General features: G+C 47.5%; 1 protein-coding gene across 9 annotated transcripts in view; it reads right to left on the reverse strand.

The window, feature by feature from the left end:
- The window catches only part of Pik3ap1 (phosphoinositide-3-kinase adaptor protein 1), a 154102-nt gene that overhangs the window by 48378 nt on the left and 83746 nt on the right, over nucleotides 1–21978 (reverse strand). For all 9 annotated transcript variants that reach the window (NM_001106368.3, NM_001398791.2, XM_087551242.1 and 6 more), the window contains 6 exon segments: nucleotides 1380–1569; nucleotides 4271–4467; nucleotides 7671–7803; nucleotides 7934–8076; nucleotides 9081–9225; nucleotides 14017–14153. In NM_001106368.3, the coding sequence (NP_001099838.1) occupies nucleotides 1380–1569; nucleotides 4271–4467; nucleotides 7671–7803; nucleotides 7934–8076; nucleotides 9081–9225; nucleotides 14017–14153 (945 nt within the window).

The raw sequence follows: 21978 nt of genomic DNA on the forward strand, positions 1-21978 counted from the left end.
GAAAGGGCGCTAAATCGTGGGCGACATTTTAGAATGCTTAACACTTCATAGTACACGATAGGAACACATCACTAAGCCTTGGGTGGGGGTAGGGCTGTGCCCATCTGCCTCCCAGTAGCCTGTGCACTGCAATCCAATCTCATTTACATCAACTTCTCTGAAGGGTGGCACCCTGCCCCCCAAATGGTGCTCTGAAGATCTGTGAGGGTGTTTTAGATTGCCACTACTGTGGAGGAACATGGACTCCAGTGAACTCTAAAACGATCAGCTGAGGAGATGGCTCAGTTCATGAAAGCATGAGGAACTGAGTTTGGATCCCTAGAGCCCACATGAAAGCTAGATGTGGTCTCCTGCATCTGTGGCCCCATGAAAGGGTGGCAGAGACAGACAGATCCCCAGAGCTTGCTGGGCAGACAGTCTACCAATCAGTGAGCCCACTGAGTTCCAAGTGAGACCCTTCAAAAGATGATGGCCTCTGATCTCCACAGGCACATGTACACACATACACACACCCTCACATGCACTGTGACACATGCACACATACACACAGGGCGGGGGGAGGAAGGGGAGGAGAGGCTAGATTTATAAGAGAGGTTCATCATTTAAGAAACTCCAGGTGGCAAGGCCAACACTGGTAGTTGAGTCACCGAGACAACAGACACGTGTCTGTCAGCATGTGAGGCTATGACGTTGGTTGTGGCTCTGATGTAGATGTCTGTACAGGGTTATTTCACAAACCTTTACATGCAAACATGCCTATTCACATGTCTTTACATACAGACATGCCTATTCACATGTCTTCACATGCAGACATGTCTATTCACATGTCTTCACATGCAGACATGCCTAATTCACATGTCTTCACGTGCAGACATGCCTATTCATATATCTTCACATGCAGACATGACTAAGCATGTCTTCACATGCAGACATGACTAAGCATATCTTCACATGCAGACATGACTAAGCATGTCTTCTCCACTTATTTTTCTTATACAGTTCAATTAAGGTAGTGTAAGGAAGCCGGGGTTCCATGTGTCGGTAGGTTATGCCATACATAAATTGCATGTCAGATAGTAAAGCATTGAAAAACGCTTGTTATAATAAGGGGCCACCGAGATTGGCAGGGCTGAGAGCTTCTTGACCACAAGGCTACGCCGTCAAGACTAGTCTAGGCTTCCAGGCAAGCAGCGGAAGTTGGAAAAAGGTCTCTGTTATGACCCATGACTGCAACCCTGGTGGTGTCGCAACCCAGGCTCTTCACTGGGTGCTTGCAGAGATAATCGGGGCCTTTTGGGGGCCTTTCCCCATTTGGACTGGAATGAAGAAAGCCATTTCTCAGCAACGGGAAGAAAGCAGAACCAGGCCAAGCTACTTACAGAGGTCTTCTGTGGCTGCTGGGGCGAAGGCAGCCATGGACTCATAGAGCTCGTCGTCACAGCCGGGGTTGAGGGAGCATTTCATCAGCAAGTCAGTGGACAGGTGGGCCATGGACTCATACACATCGTCAGCCTCCTCGCCCTGCATCAACTCCTCTTTAATGTGACTCTTCAGCATGTCCACGGTCTCCTGCATAAGAAGACAGTCCCATTGCACACCGAGGAACCTGGCTAGCTGGGCAGACTCAGGCCCCAGCTGGCTTGAAGAGGGCAAAGGGCGTGGCCATCCATCTATTGCTTACGGGTATCGGCCGTATTCCTGAACCTTTGTATCTTCCCCTAACGCTGATTACTGAGTTAAACAGTTATATCCTGGTTAACAGGGGTCAGGGAACATAAATATAAACTACCCCTCAGGAGTACCTAGTAAGAATCAGGCTCGCACCCATCTCCTTCGGAAGCCCCGCCTCTCCCACATTTACACCTGAAAAGCAAAGCTCAGAAAATCCAGTCCTCCCCACACGCATGGCTCACAGTTTCAGGTTCGGTCCTTTTAACAGTCTGGTGGGCACTCAAGGAGAAACAAACGACGCCGAGGGCCACACAGATGCACAGCACAGGCTAAGATATGCTGGCACTTGTGCACCCAGGCATCCCGGAGGGATGTCTTCATGGCTGCACCTTCTGGAAAGTTTATCCAAGTGCCTGCCAATTTCCAGGGTTCTCTTTCCCACTTTCACTATTCTAGATGTCCCCAAAGGCAGGGTCTTTACTTGAAGGGCCCTTGACATCAGAAAGGCTCACCCTGTCCCCCTGCCTTCTGATAGTATGAGGCTGACTTCCCCGAAACCTGTGAACAGCTTTTCCTGGACAGACATCGTGGTGTGTGTCACAATCCTTACCTCTGCCTCAAACCACAGACAGCTCCTCTCACCTCATCAGCACCCAGCAGAGGCCACTTTTCATGGACACTATGTGAGTTTCCTGGTGAGGTCCGAATGGATGAATCAAGTAACAGTTTCCTGGTGTTTGGTATTCCAGGTTTAGCATTTGACAACTAAATAAATAAACCATGACCCTACTTACAGGCCACTGGTTCTGAACCTTCCTAATGCTGGGACCCTCTAACACGGCTCCTCATGCTGTGCTGATCCCAACCATAAACTTACCTTCACTGCTACCTCATAACTGCAATTTTGCTACTGTTACGATTCATAATGTAAATATCTGTATCATCCAATGGTCTTGGGTGACCTCTATGAAAGGACTGTTTGACCCCCGAGTTGAGAACCAGTGTCACACATAGAGTAAGGCTAAACTTGTGTTGGTGGAAGGTGACTTAGCTAGGAGTCGAACAGGTATGAGAAGTGAGAGACAGATTAAAGCTTAAGGCACTCTGAAAATAAGACTTTAACTTCCCCTGCTACGCAGAGCAGGGTAACGAGCCCCGACCGTAGCAGCGAACTAGGTTCATATCCCATCTCCACCTTTACCCCTGTGAAGCCCAGGGCACAATCACCTTGGCTTTCTATGTCCTTTTTCCTTGATTGTAAGGTGGAGGTCTTGGTCCCTTCAACTTCACAGGACTGTGGTGAAAATTAAATGGGGCAGGGCATCTGCTGACCAACTGAGCTCAGGGACTTAGTTACTACCCCGAACAGAGTGACCTTACTGAAAACGCCTACTGTGAAAATGGCGTGCTGTGGTTAGCCCCTTTGTGATTCCAAACTGAGGCCAAGTAAAATCTCCTTTCACAGTAGGAGTGTCTTGGTGCCCGTTTATGCCAGTGAGGACCCAAACATGGTTTTAAACTATTCTGAGTGTTTGAAATACCTACGTGTCCCCCAAAGCATGGGGCCCCTCCGCCCCTTGGCTTCACTGCCTTACGGGTTATCTGTTACAGAGCAGAGTTAAGTTTCTGAAGAAGTGTCCAGCTCACTCCAGTCTGGAGATAGCACACAAGACCATATTAGTCTGGCTACTTATACTGGGGGCGAGGGGAATCACAGTCAGATGAGCTACTCTCAGGTGTCCTTTGTAAGTTTATAAAGAAGGAACACCCAAAGGGCGTAGGGTCCAGCACAGCTTCCCCCAAGACCATAGACACAATCCTTGGCGCGTGATACGACAGAGCAGAACTCGGACGCAAGTGAACAAGAATGACCTGCCAAGAAAGCGCGGTGTATCCACCTGCCTTAAGTTCAGACCCAAGCAGAGGCTCAGAAAGAGATGGAATGCAGCAGGGAGTGGGATCTCAAGGGTGACCACCTTGATACCTCCTCCTTATTATGCCTTATCACGGCCCTGGCTCACTAAAGAACCAATTCTGACACAGTTCTCCTGCGCCCAAAGGCGGGCAAGGCAGCTAGAGACGTGCTACCAAGGAGCCCCGAAGGTAGTGGAGAGAGAACATCCGTCTTGAGCAGATACACTCCGTGCAAGTTCCTGTCCGTAGTTTGGAAATGGTCTCAGCGCTTTGCATATGATAGTTCCTTTTGGTCTAAAAACAACCCTATGAACAGACCCCTTAGGATGTGTTCCTTTTGCATATTAAGAAATGGGAGAAGAGAAAGATGGCTCAGTGGTTAAGAGCACTTGCCTCTCTTGCAGAGGACCAAGGTTCTATTCCCAGCGTCTACAGGGAATCCCACAACAATCAGTAACTCCAGTTCTAGGATATCTGGTGTCCTCTTTTGCAACAAACAAATTAAAAAGAGGAGGGGACTTATGACTTGCCCAAAGGTACGTATAGAAACTTGGACTGCCCGATCCCAGAGAGACACATGAGGACAGGTTAGAGACAAAAATCCATCAGTGCCTTTGCTAAAGAGGTGGACCTGGAGTCGCACAGCACATGCCCCGTCTCAGGACCTCTCTCACGCTGAGCTTACCACATACTCGTCGATGAACTGGCGCAGGTCCCTGAAGCCGTGTTTCTCAGCAATGGTGTTGGGGTAGTGGCCATGCTTGTTGGCCACACTGTATGCCTGGAGAGCCCCTGGGCAGGTGAGCAGCAAGGCGGTGAGGTTCTTCAGTCCGTACTTGGCAGCAAAATGCAGCAGGGTGGGCAGCTCCTCATCCCTCTGATCTAAAAGGGCGATGAGGAGAATTTAACTTAAGGATAAGGAGGCAGGCACAGGATGGCTGCTGAGCCTTAGCGTGCATGGAGTAGGCACTCAAGTTACTGCTCACTGGGAGTCTGACGTAACTGATGGCTTCCTCTGGGCAACCTCTAAAGACCAGACACTCTGGTGATGGAGGAAATGTTATTTTAATTAGTAGATCTAGTAATCAATGGTGCATCCTCTGCTTTGAAAAAGAGCGGGCGGTTCTTAGAAAACGTTACCTTTTCTTCCTCTAGGGCTAGGGATCAAACACAAGGCTCGGCATGCTGGGCGAGCGCTCTACCACTAAGCTCCATTTCCAACTCAGTCCACGCTGATTCTAAAGGCTTAAGCGGCAGCCACAACATAGCTAATAATCATCAAAGACTGATGGATTTTGTCTCTAACACGTCCTCATGCGTGTCTCTGGAAGTGGTCGGTTTTTGTGGGCCTAAGTCCAAGTTTCTACAACACTCAACGCTGAGTGTTGAGGGATAACAGATCCGGGCTGGAGAGATGACTCAGAAGTTAAGAGCACTGGCCTGATTCCTTGCACCTACACAGTAGCTCGTAACTTACTTCTAACTCCAGTCCCAGGGCTCCAGCATCCTATTCTGGCCTCTGAGAGCCTTCTACACACATGGCGCACAGAGACGCATGCAGGCCAACACCCGTACACATAAAATAAAAAAAAAACGATAAAATAGAAAGAAGTCCATCCACTTCTCTCTTATTGTGGATTTTGTAAATATGTCAAGAAAACCAATAGGTTCGTGTTGGGGGACTTGGGGAATAACTTGTTTTTTTCTCTTTCCTTAAAAGTTGATTTCTAGGCTCTGTCGCTTTATGTGTTATTTTCTCTTCTTTTCATATGTGTGTGAAGTATAGTACATGTATGTATGTGTACTTGCAAGCACATAGGTGTAGGCATGATGTTCATGTGCACTGTGTAAAGGTTATCCTTGTGTTATTTAAATGCTGGTTTCCCTGCCCTCATACCTTGTTTCAATCCGGACACAGCACTGTAATACTCATGTCAGGAATCTCCTTTCTCAAGTTTGTGTAAACAATTTTACCATTTATTCTCTGCCTTGTCAATAAATGCTGAATACCCAATGGCCGGGCAGAAGCGAGAACAGGGCAGAACTCCCAGCAGCCAGGGAAAGGGAGAGAGAAGAGCAGCTGGGGTTTTAGCACTTAGGAAGAGGCCGGGAGATGGAGAGTGGAGTTGGAAGGAGAGCCGCGGGGTGGAGGTCTGAGAAGACGCCACCGTGGGGAAAAACATCTGAAGCAGAGAGAGCTAGACCAGCATTAAGCTGCAAGTGTCATAGCCAAATGTGTTCAGAGTATTGATGTAGACCACTACTGCCCAGGTATTGTGGTAAAAGCTTATAAAAAATAAACCTTGATCTGTCTTCGACATCATTGGGAACTAGCAAACATAAAGAAATCAGCTACGTGATTAATTCACTACATGGGTTTATATTAAAAATGATTCACACTGTGGGCATGTGTGAGGCGGGCGCATGTGAATGTACATGCGTGGGGAAGCCCAGGGAGATATCAAGAATTCGATCTATCACTATTCCGCCTTATGCTCTGAGGCAGGGTTTCCCACTCAAATACGGTGCTGCTGGCCTGCTTGCTACAGATCATCGTTTCTGCCTTCTGAGACTGGGCTGACAACCGGGATCATCAGGCTCGCCTGACCTTTAAGGGAGTCTAAAGATCAGAACTGCTTGTGCGGACAGTGATTTAACCACTGGAGTCATCTCTCCAGGCCTGGCTCTGTCATTTTAAAAAACGCAGCTTCCTCTTCACCAGGACGTGATCCTAAGGGTGAAAGGTCCGAAATGTCCCTAGAACTGCATGTTAGGCTATGAGATACTCTCTCCTGAGCCTCTGGTTTAAGAATAAGAAAATAAAACATTCACAGCCCCGAGGCAAGAACATTCCACCGTAGGAGACGGAGGAGAGGAGGCAGGGAAGCCTTGGAGAAGGCCTGGCAGATTATTCTCTTCCTGTGGCTCCTACACAGCCTAGGACACAGTCGGAAGGTAACCAGGGACTTGAGAACCATTGTGTAGTGCCACCATATTGGAAAGGAACAGGCACCCCATGCAGTTTACCAGGTGATATCCCCAGACATCCGATGTGACTCTCCCCATTCCCAGGGCCCTCTCTTCACTCAAGTTACAAATATTTGCTTAAAGCCCACAACGAGGCAGATTTGGAGAAGCCCCCACTGAGCTGAAAGTCAGATGTGGCAGGCAAACTACAGGACTAAAGGTCCGAGTTGTTAGGGAGACCCCAGTCTGTGGAGAATTGAGGAAGGCCTTCCTTCCAGAGAAAATGCTTCCTGGGGAGATGAAGAGGAAGCCACCAGGGCAATGATGATCAAGGCAGGGACAGAGGAATGGTGTTCCCATGAACAGAGTGGCAAAGACAAGGATTTGAGAATTATATCTGGGAACAGAAAACCACTGAGAGGGGTGTGGAGAAGCACCCCTTGGGAGGGGCTTGCTCTCAGGCAAAGGACTGTGAACTCCATCCAAAAGGTGAGTGAGAGCCACACGTTTTTTTTTTTTAAGAAGGGGGTGGTGGGGTTGGGGATTTAGCTCAGTGATAGAGCGCTTGCCTAGCAAACGCAAGGCCCTGGGTTCGGTCCCCAGCTCCGAAAAAAAGAAAAAAAAAAAAAAAAAAAGGAAGGGGGTGGTGGAGAACAGTTGTGCGCCACACCACTCCGTTGCAGACATAGAATGAAGCAAGCAAAGCCCCACCTCCTCATGACGCTGCAGCTGCCATGCTGTAGCAGAAGGCATTCCTCACATGCTGGTGACGATGCTGGCTGCTAGCCCTGTAGAAGTGTGACCCACACACAATTATGTATAGTACGTCATCCTTGATGGATGACAGTACGTGACCATTTCACTGGCTTCTGTACCTACTGGACTTTTTATCATTATTTTAGACGATATTGCTACTCACTAAAAAAAAAAAAAAAAAAAAGGCTGTGTAAGAGCATACCGTGCCATGGTGGCAGCACCCTCTTACATATTGCTTGGTTTGAGCCTTGGTTCACTCTGGTGCTAGCAGACGAAGCTATGCCTCCTCCCCAAATCACACCATCTACGACCGAATAGCAGGCCACACACGATCTAGGACTGAAATGACTGCGAGGACATACTTGTCATCATATCGTCTTCTTCCAGTTGGTTGATCCCAAAGAGGTGCAGTCCACTTGCAGGGATGTTGTTCTTCAGGGACTCCGTGAGCAGTTTATCGAGAGTCTCTGTGTTGTAGGGCACGATTTTAAAGGCCTGCATAAAAACAGCGAAGACGATCAGATCTCAAATCCAGCTAGCTCCTGCTACTCGAGGCTGAAGCTGAGTAGCCCCACATGAAATTCCTATGTCTGAGAAAGCTCGGGTCTCCTCCTACCAGCCTTACCTGACACATAAACTCCACGGGATTTGCAGCACTGGAGAGTAAGTTCCCAATTTCCTCCATGTCGGTGTAATAGCTGATGGTGGTTTCACAGACCACCAGGTCCCCAGAATAGACCTTCAGAGAAACATTCCCCGACGAGAGGTCTAAACAGAAGGAGAGGTATTGATGAGTGCCAGGAAGAGTGAAGAAAGGAGTCAGCACAGATATGTTACATTTGAATGCTGAAGCAGCTCACTGGGGCTGGAAGGAAGTGTCAGAGGTGAGCCCGGAGGAGATGAACAGGCCAGCATGTATGTATGACCGTACACAGAATAGGAGTCCTCGTGGCGCTGTCAATTGCATGTTTAAAGGATTTTCATCTGCTTTGCATAATTTCAGAATTTGTGTGTGTGTGTGTGTGTGTGTGTGTGTGTGTGTGTGTGTGTGTGTATGCACACACAAGAATGAACATGGGTCGGTGCAGATGCTTAGGTAGGAAAGAGGCCTCCTGGAGACTGAGTTATGGGCAGTTGTGAAGGGTCTCATGTGATACTTGGAGCTGAACTCAGTTTTTCTTCAAGAACAAGATGCATTCTTAACCACTAAGCCAGCTCCCCAGCTCGCCTCACTGAATTCCACAGGCCTTGACGGAAAAAAAGAAAGTAAATAAATAAACATTAAAATGGGGCTGAAGGGGCTTTGTCTGAAGGCCAAGAGTCACCGAGGGCTAGGATCCTGGTGGTTGGAGGACAGCACTTCATTCCTACCACCCTGGGCCAGTGGAATCAGCTGGCCTGCTCTGTGGCAGGCTGTACTACGTGTTCTTCCTGGGGTGGGAGTCTATACCACCGGAAGAGGTTCTGAGGGGGAGAGAAAAACATTAAAAATACACCAACCACAAAGATTCGATTCATCAGAGAGGAAATGTGACAACCGTGAACGTGGAAAATGACGAGGTCACACCGGTAACCCAGGGCAACTAGAAGGATGCGTTGCTCCTTAAAACATCCACCTAAAGAGGCCACACTGTAACTAGAGGGATGCACTGCTTTTAAAACGTCAACTGAGCCATGCTGAGTGGCACTGTGTGGGGTTGGAGAGTGTATGGACAGCAGTGTTTCCGAAGGCAGCTGGGCAGCATGCTCTGTGTCACCACGGGGCCACTCACCTGGTGCTTTCACCGAGACTGTGTACTCATTTTCCAGTGTGCCTTCCATCCGGACGGAGGGAGAATCCTCAGGAGAAAACTCGACTTCTGTTGACACCTTCTCGTCCAGCTTGCATCTCACAATGACATACACAGTGGTTTCTGCCTGGAGTGGGAGACAAGTTCTGGTCTCTCTTCCTCCTGTATCCCTTAGGGTGCTGGGTCAAGGGTGTCCCAGCTCCAGCCTGCTCTCTAAGAGAGGACGGTCCTGGCCAAGGGGGTCTTGATAAACCAGTGCTGGGCAGAGAATCATAGGCTATCGATCCAGTAAAGGAACTTACGGAAACAGACTGAACATTTATGAGCCTTCACAGCAATTAGATGGAAACTTGGTCTATTCACTGCTCTCATCATTTTCTTTTTTTTTTTTTTTTTTTGTTCTTTTTTTCAGAGCTGGGGACCGAACCCAGGGCCTTGCACTTCCTAGGCAAGCGCTCTACCACTGAGCTAAATCCCCAACCCCTCTCATCATTTTCTTAAACCTAGAGATTACAAATGTTTATTTCATTTTATAACATCTTAAAGTTGCTGTGGTGTGTGTGTGTGAGCATGCGTGCGTGTGTGTGTGTGTGTCTGTGTGTGTGTGTCTATGTCTCTGTGTGTGTCTGTGTGTCTGTGTGTCTGTGTATGTGTCTGTGTCTGTGTCTCTGTGTGTGTGAATGTGTGTGTGTGTGTATGTGTATGTGCCTGTGTGTGTCTGTGTGTGCCTGTGTGCTGTGGTGTGTGTGTGTGTGTGTGTGTGTATGTTCTGTGTGTGTGTCTCTGTGTGTGTGTGTCTGTGTGTGTATGTCTCTGTGTGTGTGTGTGTGTCTGTGTGTGTGTGTGCCTGTGTGCTGTGTGTGTGTGTGTGTGTTACTTTAATGGTCTTATCACATAACGGGAAAAACAATGCCCTAGGTAGATTCCCTGTCAAGCAAAAACCCCAGTATTAGAAATGGGTTCCATCATTTTGAGCCATTGGTCAAAGTGGTCCCACAGAAAAAAACATTACAAGCTGTTGCCAATGTTATTGGCTACCTTCCACCACCGGACACTAAGACCCTACTGCTGAAGACCACATACACTTATGTCATCAAACATGGAGAGATCAAGCTGGTGCACAGCTAGGAGCTGCACTCCTATTGACTAGCAGTCGAGGTGATGGAAGGTGCTCCAGTCACTACTGGAGGAGAAAAGTAATCACCGATCAATCTCACCCAGTTAGGAACCCTGTGCTCTGCCACAGTAACCTGCCTACAAGACACGCTGGTGTGGTATTGGCATAAATGTTATAAGTGCAACCAACCAATTAAAAAATGGGTTTAAAGGCCCACACCATGAGACATGGTTAATGAGGCCAAGAACTGAAGATTACATAAACCGTTGGCAGTAGAGTAAAACTTACTACTATTATTCTGCTAAGGGAACATAGCAATGAAATGACTCCTAGTGACATATTGCTGTACCTATAGATGGCTACATTGTTCAGCTTTCATTAGAGAAGCTCCCTCTTGCAGTAGATGGTGATTAACACAGAGACCCACAACTGGACAACCAGCAGAGAGTGAGCAAAACCTTGATATCTTTATCACACCTCTCCCCTCAAGGCTTAGAGATCTATGAAGGAGGAGGAAGAAGAGGAGAAGGAGGAGGAGGAGGAGGAAGAAGAGGAAGAGGAAGAAGAAGAAGGAGGAGGAGAGGAGGAGGAGGAGGGGGAAGAGGAGGAGGGGGGAAAGAGGAGGAGGAAGAGGAAGAGGAAGAAGGAGGAGGAAAAGGAAGAGGAAGGAGGAGGAGGAAGAAGAGGAAGAAGAAGAGGAAGAGGAAGGAGGAGGAGGAAGAAGAGGAAGAAGGAGAGGAAGAGGAAGGAGGAGGAAGAGGAGGAGGGAGGAAGGAGGAGGAGGAGGAAGAGGAAGGAGGAGGAGGAGGAGGAGAAGGAGAAGGAGAAGGAGAAGAAAAGAGATTCTAAGAACCAGGGGTGTGCCCCTCCAAGGACACAGTGTTTTCTTTTTTCTTTTTCTTTCTTTCTTTTTTTTTTTTTTGGAGCTGGGGACCAAACCCAGGGCCTTGCACTTGCTAGGCAAGTGCTCTACTGCTGAGCTAAATCCCCAACCCCAACACAGTGTTTTCTAGACACAACAGAGTTGATGCACATATGTACTCACAGTGTCTATGACAGGAGCCACAAGACCTGGATGGGTTCAAGCCAGGCACCCCAACACAGAGAAGCACAAGTCATCACCAAGTCCCACAAATCACCAAGAAGTTATTTGCAATTGATACCTTCTGGGAAGGGGAAAGCCAGTTTGTCCAACAGAATGTGACTAGGTAGTTTATCAGCCACTTGCCAGGGCTGGCCTCATACTCAGTGGTTGGCCAATAAAAGATTGACTCTATGTTTTTGTTTTGTTTTTTTAATGTGCTTGTTTGCTTGGTTTGGTTCAATGAGATTTTTTTCTTTTCCTTTTTCCTTTTGAGGAAGAGAAAGAACGTGAAGTTTGGAGGAAGAATCTGGGAGGAGTTGGGGAAGGGAAGGAATATAAACAAAATATATTGTATAAAATATTTCAAAAATTTTAAACAGAAAAAAATTGTTTTCACAGAATCTCTACAGCGTCAGATAGTTGGATATCTAGTTTTTGAGATAATATCCCACTGTGTAGCCCTGGCTTTCCTGAACTTGCTGGCTTCGAATTCAGAGGCACGGCTGCCTCTGCCTCCCAAGTGCTGGAATCAGGGGCTTGTGCCACCATGCCTGGCAGACTGAGCCTGCCAGAGTCTCCCTAACATGAAACTCCAGAGTCCAAAGTGCTCTGACCTGATGCCACAAGTGGGGAGTTCTTTACTGCACATTTATGCCATAGACTAAATGCAAGGGAAGTAACGTGTTCTATAAAACTGCTGTCAGGCTGTATATAACGTGTACATAAAACATAAACACACTTGGTTTTAAAACATATCCCATTATGCATACAGAAATAATCCAGCATCTCCCTAACCCCCAAAATTCAAAATCTAAGACACTTCAGGTCCTTAGCATTTTAGGTAAGGGACACTTAACTTGTCTCTTGTTTAACTGAAGTTGGCAATGGTCATTTTAGACAAACCGGTAGGTCTGGGCCCTCCCAAAAAACCAGAAAGGCAAGGTGAGATTCTGGCCAGAGCTAGTCCTCATTCATTCATTCATTCCAGGTTATACAGTTGTCATAGCAACCTTTTTACAAAGGGCTGCAGAAGGGTGTGCAAGGCGTGGACTTTGAGCAGGCTGTGACCCAGGTTGCTGAAGACTGCTAGAACTCAGTGTGTGTCCTGTTGCTGTCGTCACTACTGCCACACTCCTGGTCCTGCACCTCATCCCAGTAAAATGAGGGTCCCAAAAGAATGCATGTCAGTTCCGTTGGCAGTCAGGTCCCACCCCCAGCCCAGACACTCCGGGTTCACAGACCTGGAGCAGGCAGCTAGGATGATTCTAAGGGAGAGAGCAGCAGATGGGGAGCAGGAAGGAGAGCCTGGGAATGCAGGAGGAGAGTGGGATAAAGCACACATGGGCACCAAACACCCTTCCCACCTGGCGGTCTGACCACACACCCATGGGAAGACATGGCACTGGGAGAGCGAGCCCAAAATGTCCACACAGGCCCAGCTGTCACTGCAAAGAGTACAACAGGCTGAGTTTAAAAGACAGGGAGTGGCCAGGTGCGGTGGCACACACCTGTGACCCCAGCTGTGGGGAGGGTGAGAAAAGAGGTTCACGAGTTCAAGACCACCCTGGGCTATGTACTGTCTCAAAACCTCAAAAATAAAAATAAACCATGAAGATCAGAAAATGGTGGGGACCAGGCTATGGGATGCATGTTCCATGGGGGGGGGTGGGGAGAGAGAGAGAGAGAGAGAGAGAGAGAGAGAGAGAGAGAGAGAGAGAGACCAAGCCTAATGTCACAGATTCTGACTCATAAGACACGAAGAAACACCAACTTTTATGCCTAATTTTTAAAGACACTTTTTGAAGTCCCAATCAATAATGTCTAGGAGTTGAATCCAGCCTTAAATACAGCTGGCAACTCCTATGCAGGGAACCTGTGGCCAGTGTCTTGTGGCCTCAGTGCAGAGGAGAAAGTCAGACCCCTCCAGGCCCACTTCTCATTTCCAATGTTCTCGTGCCCTGAGGTTCTGAGAAGCCACAGTGGCAAGCTTAACGAAGAGCATATCCACGAAGAAAGCATTTCTGTGCTCTATCCTATCCAAAGTGCCTTGCATTTTAAATCAGGGAAGGAGAGATGATCAAATATCGTGATAGGATTTAAAAGACTTCCATGAAGTCTCACACACAGCTCCCTTGTGACCATATGACCACCCTAAAATGCTAGACACATATGGCTTAGGTATTAGGCAATCTTCTCAGCAAGCAACATTGGCCAGCAAGTTTCCTCCATCAAACCTTAACGCCCTCCCTGAGGCCAGGGTGCCGCCAGTTAATGAAGAAACAGGCTGGGGCTGGGGATTTAGCTCAGTGTAGAGCACTTACCTAGGAAGCGCAAGGCCCTGGGTTTGGTCCCCAGCTCCGAAAAAAAGAACCAAAAAAAAAAGAAAGAAACAGGCTCCCAGAATATGCTACCTCCTCCTCCCAGGACCGGGTCAGCTGGAAGATATGCAGTCCCCTCTCTATGTATCTAACAATGTTCATGTCTGCTGGTGTCCTGTCTGACCTATGTTGCACATATATGGATGACACATGCACTCCCAGGTTCAGTTCTCTGACTTAAAGGAGTTACTCATGCCCAAGATCATGGTGATGGGAATCCCAGAGGAAGGTGGTGGTTATAATAAGATGTATCATGATGCCCTCACAACCCTTTACTGAAACAAAGGCATCTACTGGAAAAGTCAATGCTTTGATGTACCAGGTCCCCAGGATGCTTACCCCACAACGAATGCGGTCCGGCTGTACCACCATCAGGTTCCCAGGCGATGTCTCCAGAGGCAGGTCTGTATGCTTTGAGAAAGGAAGAGCTCTCTCGTCCTCGGGCTCCGTGTCGGTTACTGAATCACAGCCAGAATCTATGGGACACAGGACATGACTGAATAGGAGCAGAAAAAGGAGAACTGGTAGGCATGCTTCGCCTCCCACAAGCCCCACACGTCACCGTACAGGAAGCAGCTACGAGTGTCACACGAATCCAAGCCGAAGGGACTGAATTGCTAAAGTCACAAAAGAGGACCCAATGGGGGAAAAGCCAACCACTTTGTAGGCCACTGAGTGGCAGGAAAATGGCAATGCTGGGGTGGTGGGGTAAGATCAAAAATTTTGAGACAGGCAAATCAAGGCTCAACTAACAGGCTTCTGGAAGCTTCACCTCACTGAAGGGTGGCAAGGAAAATGGAGTCAGGAAGGAATTGTTTACATCAGAGTAAGAAACTCTGCAGACAGCCACAGGAACTAGGGTCACATCTACCCCATGTCTCTCTGTCAGCAGCAGTAAGAAGCGATTAATTTCAACATGCCTAAAGCCAGAAGCCCTGGGTTCCAGGTTAGTACCATGGCCATACATGAGCTAGAAAAGTCAGGATGGAGACTGGGATGGGTTTTTAACTGCCAACTTGCCACTAGCTAGAAGCACCTGAGAAATTACACTTTGACTGGAATTATCCAGATCAGGTTGGTCTATGGACAGATCTAACTGGGGCTATCTTGCTAATTGATGTAGGAATATCCAGCCCTCTGTACGGCACTTTCTGCCAAGCAAAGAGCCCTGATTTGTACAGAAGAGGAGAAAGGCAGATGAGAGGAAGCAGGAAGCGTGAGTCTCTTTGTTTCTCTCTGCTCTTGACTACGGATGGGATGCTGTGCTATGTGACATGTCAGACCACCTGAGTTCCTAGGTTGGCTTCCTCCTCAGTGATAGCAACTAGAAATCCTAAACCAGATTATCTCTTCTTCTCTAATCTGCTTTTGGTCTGGGTGTTTTTAATCACAGCACCAGAAACGAAACTTAAGACACAGACTCTGAGCTGGCAGGCAGAGGTGTGAAGACAAAGACAAAGAGGGTGGCAAAGGTAGCCAGACAACGGTGAGAACCTATAAAGTCCTCTTCAGCGGGGAGCAGCAGCATCTATGATCGACAGGCCTCCTGGTGGAGTGACGCCCAAGATCATGTGTACACAGATGACAAATCCCCACACCTAGGCTATCAGAAAACAAAACAAAACAAAACAAAAGAATGCCAATCAAAGCAACAAGGGTAGGCTCTTAGAATGGTCAAGAGTCAGAACAGAGATGACACGAATGTCTTCAAGGTCATATGACGCCAGGAACCCTTTGCTAGTGGGAATGGAATGCAGAAGAGCCCCCTTTGGAAGGAGCTCTGGCAATGCCTTACAAGATTTACATATATTTTACCACTCAATCCTACAACCGTCCTCCTTTGGTGTTTCCCCAAAGCTGTTGGAAAATGTGTATACACAGAAGAACCTGTGCACAGATGTTTGCAGCAGCTTTCTCCATAGCTGCCAAAAGTGGGAAGCAGCAGACATCCTCTAGCAGCTGAACGGATCAACAAACAGCAGCCAGAGTAAGCAAGCGATCACGGAATGCAATGCGGCAGTAGACGGCACTGAGCTCTCGGGAGAAACAGAGGGGTTAGCTTTTATCAACTGGACACCAGCTAGGGACATCTGGGGAGAGGGGACCTCAACTGAGGAAATGCCTCCAGCAGATGGGCCCGTAGGCATGCTTGTTGGGGGCACTGTCTTTGATTCATGAATTTGATGTGTCCAACCCACTGTGGGTGGGGCCACCCCAGGGCAACATGGTCCCAGGAGGTGTAAAAAAGCAAACTGAGCAAGCCATGGAAAGAATGCCGGTGAGCTTGACATCCTTATCCCTCTACAGTGCTTTGCCTCCGGGTCTCTGCTTCTTCATGATGAACCGTGATGAACTGTAAGCTAAAATAGTCTTCCTCTCCAGGTTGCTTTGGCAGTGGTGTTTATTACAGTAACAGTAAGCAAGGGAGGGTGCCGAGTGGAAGAAGGCATAGACCGTGTGGTTCCACCACCACGACACTCTGAGAAGGCAAAACTATGCGGGGGGCGGGGGGGGGAGGACATGGCTACCAGGAGGGAGGAATAAATAGTCGAGTCACATAGATTTGGCTGTCAGGACAGTGGGTATATTTTGCATGATGCTATAAGGTGAATATATGCTATCTTACACGTGTCCAAATCCAGACACTAGAAAACTCCAAGAGTGCACTGTGGCACACAGGACATGGATGGGCTCTGTGCAGGCTCAGCCATTGCAACCCAGGTCCCATCGTGGTGTTGGTCTACAGGGCCAGAGGTACAGGAAACCTTTGTACTTTCCACTTAACTTTTGTTGGAAACTTAGAGCTGCTCTTAAAGAGTCTTTTAGGGGCTGGGGATTTAGCTCAGTGGTAGAGCGCTTGCCTAGGAAGCGCAAGGCCCTGGGTTCGGTCCCCAGCTCCGAAAAAAAGAACCAAAAAAAAAAAAAAAGAGTCTTTTAAAAATTAAAGCAGCCAAAAAAAAATGTAAATCACCACAAAATAAAGGAAATGGCTGGTAAGAAGATGACTCATGAGGTAGTCCTGGCAAAGTAATGGGGGGTGCTGTGAAACTTCCCAATTCACAAACCTCCAAGACGAAACTAAGATGGGCAACAGACGGAGATGCGAAATAAAAATAAGGTGAATTTTAAAAATTAAAAGATGAAAATACGGAGGGATGGATTACCATTGATTGGGGGAAAGATTTAAGAACCGAATCTGACATTTTAGTAAGCAAGCAAAAAGAGAAGGGAAAGGAAACAAACAAAATGTAGTTTGTCCATCAAATGGAATTATTCGGAGATGGAAAGGAGTGGGCGTGCATACGGCCCATGCCAGAGTTACATCCCAAAGACACTGTGTTAAGTCAAAGAAGTCAGACAGAAAGGCCACACATCGCATGATCCCAAACACCTACGTCCAGGATGGACAAACCTCCTGAAGAGTCTGGGACGCCTTCGGAGAAGTCAATGATGAAAATCTTAAGAGTGTACTGAGACAACTGTACCAATCTGAGAACATACTGAAGACGGTTGAACTCTGTAAGCGGGATAATACGGCATGTGAAATATTTCTCATGACACTGTTATGCAAAACCCTAATGGGAAAGCACCAACTGTTTAAATTTTCAAAGTACTGGTCACGAGGCTGATTGCCTATATGAAGAGGGCATAGGAATCTCTTCTAAAAATGCCCCATGCTCAGTAAATGACACAACTAACATACAAACCGCTTCCCCACTTTAAAACCATGGTGTCATTCATTCTGACCAGCCACCGGGAAATGCAAGAGAAAAACCTTTGCCTGTTTCACTTTTCCAAACTAAAAGACTCCATGGGCGACGGGGGCCCCCTCACTCGGCAACAGGCCCAGATCTAGCAGAAGAGAAAGGCATTGAAATGTGCACACACACACACACACACACGCACACGCACACGCACACTCACACACACGCACACACACGCACACGCACACGCACACACACGCACACGCACACACATACGCATACGCACACTTCACATGCCATACGATTCCCTGTTTAAAGAGTTCAGTTCAACGGTCTTTGGTACATCCAATGATCTGTGAGATTGTCTCAGTAAATTCTTAAGATTTTCATCACCCCGGAAAGAAATTCTATACCCTTAGTTATTTCCCTGCAGTCATCCCAGACTCTTCAGGATGAAGCAAGAGCTAACCTGCTTTCTTCTGTCTTTATAGGTTTGTCCATCCTGGATGTAGGTATTTAGAGTCATGTAATTCTACCTCCAGTCTTTGTATCAGGGGGAAAAGAAAAACAGAAAAAATCTGTCTGAGAGAATATTAAAAGCATCCCTTTGGCTGGGTATGGTGGAATACACCTTTAATCCCATAACTCAAGGAGACGGAGACAAGATCATCTATGTGAATTTGAGGCCAGCCTGGTCTACATATCATGCTTCAGACCAGCCAGTGCTGCACAGTGAGACCCTGTTCCCAAAACCAAAAACGAGCGGACAAAACACCCACGTTATTTTCAAATAGTTTCAAGAGGCACATTGAGAAAGAATATAAAAGTCACATGTTTCATACTACAGGTTTTCCGTTTTACTAAATTCATCTTCAAAGGTCAGAAGAAAATCTGTGTCACGTTTTCCTTTTTTCCTTCCTTCCTTCCTTCCTTCCTTCCTTCCATCCATCCATCCATCCTTGCTTGTACTTTTTTATTTTCCACAGTGAGAAAGCCCCGCTTTGATTCTAGAATCAGGGGATGAATCTCCTGACTGGTTTTCCTGCCACGAGATCAGTGGGATCTAATGAGACTGACCTCTAAGGCCAGCCCTTTAATAGGTCCATCAGTGCTGTTTTAGGGAGCTATAGCAACCAGCAGTGTGGGTTCAGCAAGTCAGATCGGAAGTCATTCACTGTATCTGCTGCTGCTGCTGCTGCTGCTGCTGCTGCTGCTGCTGCTGCTGCTGCTGCTGCTGGAGACCGGCAAGCCATAGAGATCTCTGTCCCGCTGTGCTACAGACAGAGAAGTTGTGTCTCAATGGTCCCATTTCAGCAGATTCAAAGCTTCTGGCCAAGAAAAAGCCAACTCAGCCTACACGCTCACCACCCGAAACCACCCACCCAGTGCAATGACCCCAAGTTTCCCTGCCTGATCAAGGCGATCCCTCTTTCATCCTGAAGATGACGCTGTTGCTTCTGCCTGAATCAAACGTTAAAAGTCCTGGTGAAGGCACTGGAAACCCAGCGCCCAGGACCAGTGTAGAGCAGGAGACTCTTGACTGTTTTAAATGTAGCAGCATCACTCAGCTTTCCGGAAGTCGACAGCACACTGGGAAACTATACACACTGTACAGTCAGTCTCCCCAACCCTCATCTGTGGGGGATTCACGTGACAGCTACTTCTCTTCAGGAAATAACTGGCCCAAACTCTCTTACTCAACAAGAACAACCAAACGGCACCTTTCACCCTTTGCCTTACGGCCAGGGAGCTCACGGGAAAACCAACTGGATTCTTAAGCACTGCCACAGTCTTTACTGGGGAGTTCTGGGTTTGTTTTGTTTTGTTTTGTTTTGGGTTGTTGTTGTTTTGGTTTTGGTTTGGTTTGATTTCCTGGGATCTTTGTGGAGGCTGGATCTGTCTGACTATAGTCCAAAATGGCTTCAAATTCCCAATCCTCGTACCTCAGCCTCCTGAATGATTGGATTACAGTCATGCAGCACGCACCTGCCTTAACCTCTTTTACCTTCTTGTCCAGGTCTCTGAGCTCAGCTCTTTCTCATTTCCATCTTGTGTTGAATTTTGGAGACTATGTCAAATCCTCTCCAGTGCCAGTCAGTTCAAGAATCACCGCTTCTCTAACAAAAGCCCTCACCTACATCCCTTCTGTGAATTGACACTTGAGCTGCTCATTCAGATGAAAATTCTTTTAGAACAGGACTGGAGCACACTGGGAAGCAGGCTCACCGGGCTATAACTAGGTCTGGCCACAGGATGTTGGTACTCTTTGGGTTTGCAACCTCTCTGTGGCTAGATACGGCTTTGCTGTGTGTTGAGGCAGAAAGGAGAGTTCTGTGGATATTGCTTGCAGTAAGAAATGAGACAGGAGATCCGGGTCCTTTGATGCCACAAGTCCCCCAACAGCCTCTGCAAGACAGCCCCTGTGCCACACTCACAAGGGCCCTCCCTACTCAACAAACCACATCAACTTCGACTGAACGAATCTAATCGATTGAACTTTTATGTGTTTTTTTTTTAACTTGCACTTGTCTCTTGTCCATTGGTTTTGCTTTCGGAATTGAGCGGAACGAGATGCACAGGATGTCCACACAGGTCTAGATAGCACACAAGCAATCCTTCCACACAGAAAATCCAAGTACTTCTTTCCTTCCTCTAAAAGGGAGACTACTTCTTACTGACTTTGGAGAGGACTATGATTCTTTTTTGCCCTTGACATATTCTGCTTGCCATCTAGTCAGACTCACAACTGCACGGCACTGAGTATCTAACCCTAGGCAAGAGAGCTTCGGACACATTCACTGATCGTCACTAATCGTGGTAACAATGGAAGTTACCTTTCACTAAGTGGCGAGTTAACTACTCACTCGTCTCCGTGTCATCCTCCCCACCATCCTGTGAGATGGGAAACAGCATCCTCTTTTCGGTTTAAAGATAAATATTCCGTGCCCAGAAGGGATGAAATAGCAGGGCTAAGGTGAGGCAGCGAGCAGGGGCCAGTGGCTCTGCGCCTCCTTCCCTGCGGGCAGTAGAAGTCAGTATCACGTGTTTTCCTCAGCTGGGCTATGACTGTGCAGCTCATGAGACACGACTTGCGCCTCCACCTCCTAAGAGGCCTGGTGTTGCCGTGGTGTTGTGGGCACTGCTGTTTACAGTTCTGTGACCTCCTGCCAGGGCGGAGGGCACAATGCACAGGCAAGTGTTAAATCCAGAGGCAGTGTAGAGCAGCTGGACCAACCAGTGTCCTTCATGTGCACGTGGCCTCTGGCCCACAGCTGTACTCTCTTTCTGGTTAAGTTTTCCCACACAGCACCGGTGGCCTCGTTTATGAACCCCTGGTGCCTCTCAGTCTGTACACCAGAGCGCAGGGCGAAGAAGAATGGTGCCTACTGATCTGGGAGGGCCTCTCTTCTCAGACTACTCGAGCTACGTTCTAATGGGATAGGAGGCTATCTCTTGGGGAAGTATAAACAAACACTGCTCTCAAAACCAACCACAACCGCCACTGTTGCACGTTTACGCTATGCCCAGGACCACACAAAATATAATCTAGATTATTCCACTTATCAGAGTTGGAAGATGAGTGTGGTTCTGCCCATTTCACAGATAAGATGAGGTAAGTTGTGCAAGTCATACAGTGAGTGCTATATGGAAATGTAACCTCAACTCCTCACTCTATCCATCTATCCATCTTCCAGGGTCCATCGCCCTGCAAGCCTTATATTCTGATCGAGTAGCTCTAATTCTAAAATATACAGCCATTGCTTTGGACACTGACCTAAATATTTAAAAAGCAAAGCTGGTGAGATGGTTGGATTGATGACCCGAATTCGATCCTCAGGCCCCATGTGATAAAAGGAGAGAACTAAGTCCCACAAGTTATCTCTGCCCTCTACACATGTATGTGTGTGTGTGTGCGCTCACACACAGTCACACACACACACACACACACACAGTCACACAGTCACACTTACACGCACATTATTAACGTAATACAAAATTGTAAAAAAACATTCAGTTTCCTGTCTTTCTATTTTTCTATGTCAAGAAGAAAGCCTTGGGGCTAGAGCATAAGGCACTGGTTGATCTCCCAAAGGACCTGAGTTCAATTCCCAGCACCCACATGACAGCTCACAATTGTGACTCCAGTTCCAGGGAGGGAAGGGGTGGGGTGGAGCAGGGAGGTCAGTGCCTTATTCTGGCTTCTTAAGGCCCTGCATGCACATGGTGCACAGACATACATTCAGGCAAAATTAAAATAATATAAATAAATAAAATCTAAAGAAGAACAAAGAGGGGAAGCTGTTTCTTCATCCCAGTCTGAGGACACTGTCAGATTCCTCTGAAACTTAGCTCCCTCTGCACCATGAGGGGACCAGTCCATAAGCTCCCAGCTCTCCCTGGGCATCCAGAGGAAGAGTTTAGCACTCATGTTTTATTGTCTTATTATTCTATGCATCTCTCTACATCAAAAAACACCAGTTTTTCTTTCACTTACGGTAGAAAGGTTTACTTTATAATAAGCCTACTTGGATTATAAACACGAATTGTCTTAAGTACAATAAACACATTCAGGGCAAGTATAATTGGGAAAGGTTCA

This window comes from Rattus norvegicus, chromosome 1 (genome assembly GCF_021556685.1).
Source record: "Rattus norvegicus strain SHRSP/BbbUtx chromosome 1, alternate assembly SHRSP_T2T, whole genome shotgun sequence".
NCBI classification, from domain to species: Eukaryota; Metazoa; Chordata; class Mammalia; order Rodentia; family Muridae; genus Rattus; species Rattus norvegicus.